We start from the raw sequence: 13108 nt of genomic DNA on the forward strand, positions 1-13108 counted from the left end.
GTTATTAGTTATTTATCTTAGTGTCGTAATCAATTATCTTTAAATAGAAATTGAAAGGATTGATTTGATTCTCAAAGGAGAGACATCACTTTTATAGTAATGGACGCTTCAATATATTATAAAATATAACATATATTTTATGTTATATATATATATATATAGTAATTTAATATACAATTCATTATATTCAGTATGTGCTTAATCTGTCTGTGTTAGGATTTATGGATTTGTGGTATATATATATACGAGTTTGATATCCTGCGCAACAGCCCGCTGCGCGCTCGTGCGCGATCCGATCTCAGCCGTCCATTTCTCGCGATTGCACAGTATTTCTCCTCGGACGTTCGCCGATTCCCGGCGTCCGTTCATCGCCGTCCGACCACCGATTGCCGCCGGACCGGACCCGTTGGAACCGCAACTCACCGGCGGTCCGGTGGATGCCGGAGTCCGGCCCCGATTCGGCCGGAATCCGGCCGAATTCCGGCCGAAATCGCCGCCAGACGCTGGCGGCCGATTTCGGCCAGAATCCGGTCGGATTCCGGCCGAATCGCGGCGGAGTCCGGCCCCCGATTCGGTCGGAATTCGGTCGGATTCCGGCGAAATCGGCGAACAGGGCGTCTGCTGTGTTTCGGCCGGAATTCCGGCCGGATTCCGGCCCAATCCGGCTGGAATCCGGTGCCGATGTGTGCGCCGTCGAGTTGCGCTTCCAACGAGCCCGGGATGGTGGCCGGCGGTGACCGGACGGCGAAGAACGGCGGCGATGAACGGCGGGAGGTCGGGCGGTCGCGTACGGGAGTCGGGATTTTCTGTCGCGCGGGATATCAGTTCTATATATATATATATATATATATATATATATATATATATATATATATATATATATATATATATAAAGCTTTGGTAAAGTCCTCTCTCTACCTCCTCTCTCTCAATATATATGTATACCTGGGGTTGGGGTATGAATCAATTCCATTGTGAGAATTAATATATCGTATATAGTGTATCATTTGGCAACTTTTTTTTATTTTATTTAGACCGCACAAAACTCAGAAATACTAAAAAAAAAATAATAAATCCTAATTAGCCTCATTGACTATCCCTAAGGGTCATCGACATGGCCTCATGGAAATTTCCCACCGGCCATCAGGATAAATCAGAAAGTGCACGCAGCGGCCAGCCCAGACGTCCAGCGTCCTTTGATTACGCTCTCTAATTGAAGGAAAATTTTTTACAAATACGCCGTAGCTGAGGATCAAACCGTGAGTACCTGAGTGACAATTTGGATGTCTGACCGCGGCACCATGCCTCAAGGACAAACTCAGAAATACTAGCTCGACACACATATATCATCGTTCACATCAGCGTGGGCTCAATATCGATAATTAAGCTCCCAACCCCCATTCCTTGTTACCTAGCTCACACGGGTCGCACTGCTCACCAGCCATCTTTCTCACGCAGCGATCGAGCTCTAGAGAAGAAAACACAAGCTCCATTAATGTCGAAATGGTGAATGCAACGTAGCATATCACAGGGGACAAGAATGCCAGCTGCAGACTCTCACAAGCCTCCAAGACAACAACCCTAATAACCGATCTCCATTTTCCAGCTTGCATGCCTTTGCCAGCTACTCACGTAGCCCCACTGCTCACATGCAGCGTTACCCTGCTGTACCCTAAACCCCATTCCCCGTTAACCCCTCCCTTTCCCCTATATAAACCCCCCTCGTAACCCTAGTTACACCACTCACCATCCATCCATCCCACGCTTCGGGATAGCTAGCTAGCTAGAGAGGCGCGCATGGCTCCCTCTGCTTCCTCCTCGGCCGTTCTGCTCCTCTGCCTCAACCTCCTCTTGCTCGCCGTGGTCGTCACCGCCTGCCCGCCTCCCCCGTCGCCGCCGCCGCCCAAGCCCAAGCTGCCCCCCAGGACACCGCGCAGGGTGCCGCCTTCGCCCAGGGTGGTGCCGCCTTCGCCCAAGGCGACGACCACCTGCCCCGTCGACACGCTCAAGCTGGCGGCGTGCGACGACGTGCTCGGAGGCCTCGTCAACATCCAGCTCGGCACGCCGCCCAAGGAGCCCTGCTGCTCCCTCGTCGGGGGGCTCGACGACTTAGAGGCGGCCGTCTGTCTCTGCACCGTCATCAAGGTCAACGCCCTGGGGTTGAACCTCAACATCCCCGTCGACCTCACCCTTCTCGTCAACTACTGCGGCAAGGGTGTGCCCCCGGACTACGTCTGCGCATAGTTTATCAGTCCCTGCATGCAGGCTCACTTTCTTATCGTTGTACGTGTTGCGATTGGGTGGATTTATTAAATGCTCAAGAATTGGTGTATCTTAACTGAATCTAGTAGCCATTGATAAGGTTAATTATTTATGGGTAGGGAATAAGAGTTTCAATCCATTTGTGATGTGTATTGTGTACTATGTACCTACTGTGTGCAAACGTCTTGTAGCACTTTAATTTGTGATCTATCTTTATTCAATTCAACTCAAGTTGAAGGAGTGGACAAGGAGTACTCCTGTCTTCCACTTTTATCCATGTTTGCTAGTTTACTTTTTGGTGTCATACTTAACTAGAAGATTAGTGTTATATATAGGTATATAATTTGGTCCAGAAAGTCAAGATCCGATCTAAAAAGATGAGACACGTAGATAGAAGATTGATTTGGTCCCGCGCCTGACTCGGCATCTAGATTAGGTCGGGGGGTCCAATACTCGACCTCGACTTCTGGCTCAGGTCTAGACCCAACACCCAACCTCTTTTAGAGCTCAACTCCGGTTTAGCATCTGACTCCGAGCTCCGACTCCAAACTACTCCTCTAAGTCTACTCAACCAATTCTCCTCCCGACCATATCCCGTCTTGGCCTTAGTCAGCCTCGACTCGGGCTCACTCTATTGATCAGGCTGCACTCCCTCAGTGCCCTACTAAATGCTCAACCAACTTCTCTCTATTCAATTCTCCATTCAACTAGGTAGGCCATCGCCACAAGAACACAGGCAATCGTGATCATGTGATATCATGGGTAATTTATCACCCTATTAATGTGACATGATGGGATAGTCTAATATCGTATCTATTTGGGTGATAAGATTTATCGCTATTGCGGTGGTGATAGGATGTTCCCCTTACTCTGAAGGGACATCTCCTATGGCAAAATCTCTACTCAGGGATATTCTGTTTAATTGAAATTTAATGAAGATAAGATAATTTTTCATTATTCTCTTATATACAACTATAGACCTCCCCTCCATCTTGTGGAGATAGGTACGCACATACACGTCCACTGATAGACTTACTTACTCTCATTCTCTCCTCTCCCTCTCCGGTGAAAGAGCTGACTTGAGCGTCGGAGCGGTTGAGCCAGGGCACCCCTGGCCTCCATTCTCACCCTCTCTTCTCTTGCTGTGCAGGCCTTAGTAACGCCTCAGAATCCCCCAGCTTCGTCCTTCACAGCCTGTGGGTACCACCTTGACCATCCACTTTCTAGCCAAGTAGTCGGCTACTTGTCCAAGAGGTGATCTCAACACGAACAATCAGGATAGAAAAAAAAAAATATTAGTTATGCTCTATAATGTCATAGTTGAGATTTGAATTATGAATACTTAGTCAACTTGCCGCTGCTAGTTCTTGAGTGTAAAAGTGCTCGACTTTATTACTCATGATATGAGCAAATTAAAGACCATATAACGCCTAATAGGTCAATAAGTGGTCCTAAATGACAACAACTTGATTCATCATGATTTTGTGATGATACGAACCTTCTTAGTTTGTATATCTGTCACGTTCTTCTTGTTCTAACCTTTGGCATGTGAATCTTTCATTTTCAATCATCCATCAAATAAAGTGGTAGTGAACAAAAATAGGTTTGGCCAATTCAATAGGTTACGTTCTTTGCGCAATGAATAAAGCTCGTATTATCATGGGTTTAGCAAACATGCTATATATTCTCCTAAACTCCTAATCAAGAGTACAAACTTGACCTAATTTGAAAAACTAACTAAAGAAGTTATAATTTATGCTCAAATAAGTCACATATAACTTCTCTAGAGATTCAAATGTTTTTATTGTTTGAATTGTAGGTCTTATTGGTGAATGCCAAATGATTTGAATTTAATTCTTCATTTGTTTTATATTTTTAATTTAATTTATATAATCAATTCAAAATACATGTATGGATCCATTACAATTGCCTTGCCAGAACATAGTAGAATTGGTTACGACTGAGTAAACTTACTGAAGTGGACAAGGGTCGAATCTCGGTGAAGCCGAGGCAATGCCCTCCTTTATCGTGATCAATTACAACTTCTCAATTTACCTTCTCACATATGATCATAAAATTGACCTTGTAGGATCGCTATGGTGACGAATTTCATCTTTTATTGAAATGGATCCATTACAATTACGTAAGCCACTGTTTAGGGTTGGGCCATATAACTAGGCTGTGGGCCGGACTGAAGACAGCTTATCGAACAATCTGTAATTTCTAAGACCGCATAGACACGGCACGAACGGTGGATCGTCTATCAGCAGAATGATGAACGGCCGGAACAAAGAGTTTATGTCTTGGGAAAGAAGTAGCCCCCAGCCTCCCGAGCGTATATATGATCGCAGTCGGCCTTTGCCGACATCGTCCTGCCTTTTGGGATTCGCTTCCTCCGCCTTCCTCACCTTCGGCTGATCACGATCCAATGGCGAATCAAGGCGAGGGTTCCTCTTCCGATCCGTGAGTTTCCTTCCTCGTGGATGTTTGAATGTTTCTTTTGGGTTGGATCTGAAATTTGGGGTTCCGATTTGTCGAGTGCTTTCTGTTTTATTTTTCCTGAAAATTTGGGTGGATGCCTCAGCAGCAAGGGAAAGAAGGATTACAGCACGGCGATTCTCGAGAAGAAGAAGGCTCCTAACCGGCTGGTCGTAGATGAGGCTACTAACGATGATAATTCTGTGGTTGCCTTGCACCCTGAAACAATGGAGAAGCTCCAGCTCTTTCGTGGAGATACCATACTGTTGAAGGTGTGCATTGATGTCATCTTTGATCTGTCCTTTATAGAACTTATGGATCTTTAGGCTTTGGTAAAGTCTGTTAAATTTGTAATGCTGGAAACCTCTGTTGACTTGTTCATTTTTTCACTGCGGATAAAGTGGTTGTGAGAGTTTATGTTTTTGCTTTATTTTGTCATGTAATTTCTATTGCTTACTGGTGTAAGAATCCACTTGCACTTCTGAGTTAGTTTAGTGGAAACTGTTCGTTCATGCGCTCCTTTTTGATCTCCAAATTTGAGATTGGAAATTGAAGATTTCTTTTCTTTTCTTTTTACTTTTTTTGTACAGAATGGAGAATGTCTCTATGATCTTGGTTGTAGTTCTACGTATAATTTGGACAATATTTTTGACCTAGCTATGATGCATTTGTATATGTAGGGTAAGAAAAGGAGGGATACTATCTGTATTGCTCTCGCTGATGAGACATGTGATGAGCCAAAAATCCGGATGAACAAAGTTGTCAGATCAAACCTTAGGGTGAGGCTTGGGGATGTTGTCTCAGTTCATCAATGCCAAGATGTCAAGTATGGGAAGCGTGTTCATATACTGCCAATTGATGACACAATTGAAGGAGTCACGGGGAACCTGTTTGATGCATATTTGAAACGTAAGTTATGCTAAATATTTTCATAATTGGATTTAGGTGCTTTTTGGTTTTGATTGCTGATAGTGTATGAATTGTCATCTTCATCATCACATCCCAGACCAAACTCATTACTACATCTGTTGGCCAGTCTTCTAAATTTATTTGCTTGCAATGCAACACTCAACTGATCGATCCTTTATATAATTTGTCTTCATATGCCAGTTTAATTAGTTACTAAGAACCTCAACTTTGCACACAAAATGGATAATTTTCTACCATCAAGGTTGTAATGCATCTGGAATCACTTCTTTTTCTCTATTATGTTTAACTATGATGATATCCTGTTTGATGGTTTACAATCTAGCAGTTTCTTTCCTTTTTAACTTAAGTCTTAATCGTCACTTAACAGGTAATCATTATTCTCTGCAATTGAAGGAGAACTTTTTTTTGGATAAATAATAATCTAACATTCCTATTCAATATCTATTGCAATATACATTTGTGGACAGTTTATATTTAGTGCAATATGTCATGATCAATTTATTCAAGAGTTGCATCTAGTGGATAGTGAAGCTATTTGCAAACTCTTGTTGGAAAAAATATTAATCTAACAGTTGAGATTGATAATTTAACTATATCATCACTAACCTATTCTAGTGTAGCATTCGTTTATTTATTGAAGTAATCTACCATGGTAATAATTTTTAATGTTGTTTCATTTTCTACTTGTTTTATTTCAAGAAATTACCTAGTAGGCTACTACTTAGAATGGCTCTTTAAACCTCCATGTTTGCCCATTTTAGATCTGATTTGGTTTTTTGACATGGCCAAGTGATGTGATGGGAGGTCGCAAATCATACATACCTGATCATTGCATGGTTGTCAAACCATATCCATATTGAGATCATATGGTCAAAAATTATTAGGAGTAGCTGTATAAGAATGGTATACTGCATTAAATACTAGATTATAGATAATGCAGATGACTGAGTTTTATAGAGGGGATTGAGTCTGCTGTTGATTGAGAGTGTTTACTGTACTCTCTCAATTGAAAATGACCAAAAGAGAGGTGAGGTGTTGGGCGATTACTTGTGAGCAGTGACAAGGTTGTGCGAATGTTGAGCTCATATTAATAAATAGCGACAAGTTTAATAATTCAAGAAGGGAGTTAGTGAGCAGCATTAATTCCCTCTCCTTTCCATTGAATCCACTGTTGATTTAGAGTGGTTACTGTACTCTCTTTCAATAGATAGTAACCTTTCTCAACCGAAAATGACCAAAAGAGGGTTGAGGCTGAGTTAATTGAATGATTACTTACGAGCAGCACTGAGGTTGAGCAAATGGTACTAGAGCTCGATGAATAAAGAATGGTAAATCTAAGAAATTCAAGTAGGGATTCTGTGAGCAGCAACAATTGTCTCTCTCTGCCTTGGTGTTCATTTGAATTTAAGATTAGGCTTGATGGAATATTGATTTTATCTAGAATGTTAATGACGACCCTCAGGCCCCTCTAAATTCAAATTGATTTGGATTAAATCTAGTTGATTCCATCCAATTTTCAGTGAAATCATTTCAAGCTATTTTCTTATAACCCATAGTAAACTTCATTGTTGATGTTTGCTGATATTAATCTCAATCAACCTATTTGTATTAATATAAATCAATTTGGACTACCATGGTTAAATTTAGGCATCAACGATATACATCAGTGATTTCTTATTCTCCTGGTAAAACTCAACCAATTAATTTGAGGAACCTATAGATGCTGATGAATAAGCCTATTGATATTTTTTATTTTGGTTATTTTTCAGTATATCATGGCATACTCTTTTGGTTACCAGCCTATATCTTCACAGACTTAATCTATTGGATTAATTGCATTAACATTTGTTGATTTCTCAATTGGAATATTATCAATTATTTTCTGATATAATTCATTGGACAATTGCCAAGCTTCTGTGTTGACTTACTAATGTATTATTATTATTGGTGAAGTCTGGTACATCTTCTGATTGTGTTCAGCTTGCTTTCCTGATTTTCCATTAACAATTTTCTTTGCAGCATACTTTCTTGAGGCATATCGTCCTGTTAGGAAAGGAGATCTCTTCCTTGTCAGGGGAGGGATGAGAAGTGTTGAGTTTAAGGTTATAGAGACTGATCCTGCAGAGTACTGTATTGTTGCTCCTGACACAGAGATTTTCTGTGAGGGGGAACCTATAAAGAGGGAGGATGAAGACAGACTTGATGAGGTGGGTTATGATGATGTTGGAGGAGTTAGAAAACAAATGGCTCAAATAAGAGAGTTAGTTGAGCTACCTCTTAGGCACCCTCAATTGTTCAAGTCAATTGGTGTCAAGCCACCAAAAGGCATATTATTGTATGGACCACCTGGTTCTGGAAAGACATTGATAGCTAGAGCAGTTGCAAATGAAACTGGAGCTTTCTTTTTCTGCATTAATGGCCCTGAGATCATGTCAAAACTTGCTGGTGAAAGTGAGAGCAATCTGAGAAAGGCTTTTGAAGAAGCAGAGAAAAATGCACCGTCAATTATTTTTATTGATGAGATTGATTCAATTGCTCCCAAGAGAGACAAAACTGGCGGGGAAGTTGAGAGGCGTATAGTTTCTCAACTTTTGACTCTAATGGATGGTTTGAAATCTCGTGCTCATGTAATTGTCATTGGGGCTACAAACAGGCCAAATAGCATTGATCCAGCTCTCAGAAGATTTGGAAGGTTTGACAGGGAAATTGATATTGGTGTCCCAGATGAAGTTGGACGGTTGGAGGTTCTCCGAATTCATACCAAGAATATGAAGCTATCTGAAGATGTATTAACCTTTGCCTCCTATTTGCTTTATAAATGTATTTTTTTCAATATGTTATATGTATAATCATGTAATGCAGGTTGATTTAGAAAGGATTGCCAAGGATACTCATGGTTATGTTGGAGCTGACCTTGCAGCACTCTGCACTGAAGCTGCTCTACAATGTATTCGTGAAAAGATGGACATAATTGACTTGGAGGATGAATCTATTGATGCTGAGATTCTCAATTCTATGTCTGTTACAAATGAACATTTCAAGACTGCTCTTGGAACAAGCAATCCATCTGCTTTACGTGAGACTGTAAGGATCACCTATCATTTCTCAACTCTTGAAACTGGGATTGTTGTTTCTTTGTTCATCAACTATTGTTTCCTAGTAGCTTTTGATACTGTTGGAAGGGCTTTATGGAAAAGTTTTTTGAGAATGGAATTGAAAATAATTTTTGAAAATGACATTTTTAACTCGTGAAATTCTAGTTAGCTTGTAATCTGCAATATTAAATTCCAAAACGCCCTAATTTTTAATGTATTATGGTTGTGCTGATTGCTTATTATTACTTTGTGCTTTGTCAGGTTGTTGAAGTGCCTAATGTCAGCTGGGATGATATTGGTGGTTTGGAGAATGTCAAGAGGGAGCTGCAAGAGGTAATCTTCTGGGGTAATTGTATTATCATACCTTTAAGAATGTTTGACAATGAACAATTTCTTATTATTTTCTCCATTTCTTACAGACTGTGCAGTACCCAGTTGAGCATCCTGAGAAGTTTGAGAAGTTTGGGATGTCCCCATCCAAGGGTGTTTTGTTTTATGGGCCACCTGGTTGTGGAAAAACTTTGTTAGCTAAGGCCATTGCTAATGAGTGCCAGGCAAATTTTATCAGTGTCAAGGGTCCTGAATTACTGACCATGTGGTTCGGTGAGAGTGAAGCAAATGTACGTGAAATCTTTGACAAAGCACGTCAATCTGCACCTTGTGTTCTCTTTTTTGATGAGCTCGACTCCATTGCAACTCAGGTCATCTGTTATTTCCCCTCATAGCTCTGCCTTTCTTTACCTTAGGAACCATAATGATCATAATCTTTCAATCCATGGCAGAGAGGCAGTAGTGTTGGTGATGCTGGAGGTGCTGCTGATAGGGTTCTCAACCAGCTACTGACAGAAATGGATGGCATGAATGCCAAAAAAACTGTCTTCATTATAGGGGCAACTAACAGACCTGATATAATAGATCCCGCATTACTTAGACCAGGTCGTTTGGACCAATTGATTTATATTCCTTTGCCAGATGAGGCCTCAAGATACCAAATATTTAAGGCTTGTCTAAGGAAATCTCCTGTGTCAAAAGGTGTCGACCTAGCAGCTCTTGCCAAGTACACTCAGGGATTTAGTGGTGCCGATATCACCGAAATTTGCCAACGAGCATGCAAGTATGCTATTAGAGAGAACATTGAGAAGGTATGCTTCTACTTCTGGTTTTTTCTATTTGTGTCTGTTAACATATGATTGATTTATGCTTCTACTTCTTGTTTTTTCTATTTGTGTCTGTTAACAAATAGTTATTTTATTTTGAATATAAAGTCATAAAATAGAACATTTTTTATATTTAAAATAGGAATAGCACAAAGTATTGAATATATTGCATATTAACAAAATTCTAAAGCTATTTATTCTCCAAAAATTATAAAAGAGATGGAGATAGATGTTATGAAGAGGAGTCTTGGCACAACGGGAAAGTTGTTGCCGTGTGACTTGAAGGTCATGGGTTCGAGTCTTAGAAACAACCTCTTATAAAGCAGGGTAAGACTGTGTACAATAGATCCTTTCTCGGGATTTTGCATTTGCGGGAGTTTTGTACACCGAGCTATCTTTTTTTTTTTTTTTTTTATGGAGATAGATGTTATTATTATTGTACTTTTATCAAACATTGTAAGGTATAAAATTTAGATTCAGGTTACCTGAGAACTTTTTTTAGACAGTGCAGCAGATTGTTTTTCCTAATGCATTAGAAATACAAATGCTTGTGACACACCCAGTCTAAATATGTTAAGCAGAAATTCCTCTAATGAGAAAAGATTGAGCATTATTTATTAGAGTGACTAATTTGTTCACGAAATTTGCCAATTTCTTAATGCTATTTCATCCATTTTCTTTCGTTTCTGAAGCATTACATACTTGTATAATCAAAGTTACATTCCCATGGTCCCAATGCTAATATATCTATGTGCATTAGATCTTTGGAAGTTTAAATTTCCCAACATTTGGTTCCTACTTTGGAGATTCATTTCTTGAAAATTTAATTTTAGCTGTAAAAATCTCTCCTTTAGGCAAAGCAATCTATTTGGATGGATTGTAGATCACATATAACATTGAGGCAATATAGTAAAGCTGCAAATATCATTTTTAATGTACACTCAATCCTGAATGGTACATGTTTTGTGCTTCAGCTTTGCTGATCCCAGAACCTGCAATTTAAATCTCGTTGTCATCTATTCATTGCAGGACATTGAAAGAGAGAGGAAGAAGAGTGAGAATCCTGAAGCAATGGAAGAAGATGAGGTTGAAGCAGTAGCAGAGATCAAAGCTGTCCATTTTGAGGAATCCATGAAGTTTGCACGTCGCAGTGTTAGTGATGCAGACATTCGGAAGTACCAAGCTTTTGCTCAGACTTTGCAGCAATCAAGGGGGTTTGGCTCTGAGTTCCGCTTCTCAGAACGATCTGAACCGGCATCCGGAAACACAGCATCAGACCCTTTTGCAGCAGGTGCTGCTGACGATGACGATCTATATAGTTAATCTATTGGAATGTTATTTTTCTCTCTACATTTTATTGTGCTCCATATGGGGATGAACTTTTAGGATCTCTTGAACGCTAGGAGCAGCTGCTGGTGGGTCATTAAATTGATTTTCACCTGTGGCCAAACTAAAATATTTTCAGGTCTCTGTTATTATTTAACCCTTAATTACGAAGTAAAAAAAAAAAAAACACAACACCTTTATCTTTAGACATTCAAATTGTTTCCCTTGGTCGAGCTGGGAAGTTTTATATGCTTGCTTTGAGATTGTGTGCTTATTCAGATGTCTATTATCATTATGTTTTGGCTTATGTTTTTTGTGTTGCATATTTCGAGTGTGTCATCGTATCGCTTATGGAATTTTTACTTTTTCTTAAGCATATACTTATTTATGTGGAGTCAGTCAGACATCTAACATGATCTTCAATGGTAATGGTTAACAATTTTAACTTCAATTACCATTCATCAGCAAGAAAAGGGGAAAAACTCATTTGGAAGTGGAACATTTTGTCCGTGACTGTTGATTCAGTCGCATATGGACTATAAGGTTCTCATATCGCACAATGAGAATTTTACATCATCAGCATACCCCCTCGCCTAGCAAGCATGACACCATGATTATCATTTAATATTTAGAATCTCATCTTATTGATTAATTATATTACAATAATCAAACTGTACGTTAGATTAGATTGTCTGTCGTTAGGCAACGGTAGTAGATGAATCAACCATGTACTGTGGAAACAACCGTTGTACGGATTGCTAGCTGAGAGCTTAGCATCATTGTTGGCTTTTCATTCTTGCACTCTCATTCTACAGTGCTCTGCAAACCCCAGAGAGAATTGAAACGGATGTGTTTCACTTTCTAAAACTCATTGACTACCATTGCACATGAAGTCGATATTTACATGAATTGGATTTTCAGTAACAATTAAGACTTCATCATGGAGCAGAAAAAGTGTTGTTTGCTTTTATTTTAGTTCTAGTTGATATAAGTGGTCTTATCTACTCAGGCGGATTCGGACTGATCTCGAGCTCCAAGTTGCTTTCCTCTCTCTTATATTTTTCTTTTCTTTTGTCATTGTAGTCTCTTTCTCAATGTCGTCAGTCTTCGTCGGCCTCCGGCCGGCTACAGCCCGAATCGACTGTAACCGTGGCTCCACCCTTGATTGATATTAAGCACTGACAAACGATCATTGCAGCTCCTTCACCACTGAACTGATATTAAGCACTGACAAACGATCATTGCAGCTCCTTCACCACTGAACTGATCAAGAACTCAGTCATGGATATATTAAGCAGCATATATAGAGAAAGAGGACTTGTCTTGTCTTTCATTCGGTCGACGGTGCCATCATTGGTGCGGGAGCATAGGGCGAGGTTCTACGTATTCCGGCGATGATTATTACAATACTGTTTAACGGGATACCAGCTTTGATCTTTTCTTCAAAAGTATGTTTCTTACTTCTCTCCCTTAATATAAAATAAGAGGAGAGTGACTCTGAAGGGAGGTTAGATTATGATCAACAATCTCATATAATTTTTAAAGTCACAATAAATTTTTCATATTCTTCGTTCATTTTTTTTTAACTATTCTAACTTAAACGTGAGAGACAACACCAAGATACATCTTGATTTCCATTCTAATATTTGACTTAGTCTTTTCCTTTAAATCGATTCTTTCAGCCGATTCCTCGGGTTAATCCTGATTGCAGAATTATTGTTAACTCATCCTAAAAAGTTAATCTTTTGTCAAGGATTTAACTCGCTCTCGTTCTCATACCGAAAAATTTTAATATCATCTGAAAAATCCGAACTACTACGACGTAGAGAAATCACGAGCAGCGACGACGATCAGCGACCA

The 13108-nt window shown here is 40.0% G+C and overlaps 2 protein-coding genes across 3 annotated transcripts; both read left to right on the forward strand.

Annotated features, from left to right (window-relative positions):
* Positions 1 to 1758: 1758 nt before the first annotated feature.
* Positions 1759 to 2498, forward strand: LOC141832052 (putative lipid-binding protein AIR1). The gene has a single exon (XM_074719522.1). It carries the CDS (start codon positions 1798 to 1800, stop codon positions 2242 to 2244), a length of 447 nt encoding a protein of 148 aa, XP_074575623.1. The 5' UTR covers positions 1759 to 1797; the 3' UTR covers positions 2245 to 2498.
* A 2112-nt stretch (positions 2499 to 4610) lies between these two features.
* On the forward strand, positions 4611 to 11464 carry LOC141831713 (cell division cycle protein 48 homolog). Of its 2 annotated transcripts, none has more exons than XM_074719119.1 (9): positions 4611 to 4725; positions 4850 to 5012; positions 5421 to 5649; positions 7690 to 8456; positions 8533 to 8754; positions 9027 to 9098; positions 9185 to 9466; positions 9548 to 9907; positions 10952 to 11464. In XM_074719119.1, exons 1-9 carry the CDS (start codon positions 4691 to 4693, stop codon positions 11243 to 11245), a joined length of 2424 nt encoding a protein of 807 aa, XP_074575220.1. In that variant the 5' UTR covers positions 4611 to 4690; the 3' UTR covers positions 11246 to 11464. The 2 variants fall into 2 exon arrangements, with proteins under 2 accessions (XP_074575220.1, XP_074575219.1); XM_074719118.1 differs by having other exon boundaries at positions 4622 to 4725; positions 4847 to 5012.
* The last annotated feature ends 1644 nt before the right edge of the window (positions 11465 to 13108 follow it).

The sequence above is a fragment of the Curcuma longa genome, chromosome 7 (genome assembly GCF_044706935.1).
Source record: "Curcuma longa cultivar G26 ecotype Majalengka, Jawa Barat chromosome 7, ITB_CL_G26_1.1, whole genome shotgun sequence".
Classification (NCBI taxonomy): domain Eukaryota; kingdom Viridiplantae; phylum Streptophyta; class Magnoliopsida; order Zingiberales; family Zingiberaceae; genus Curcuma; species Curcuma longa.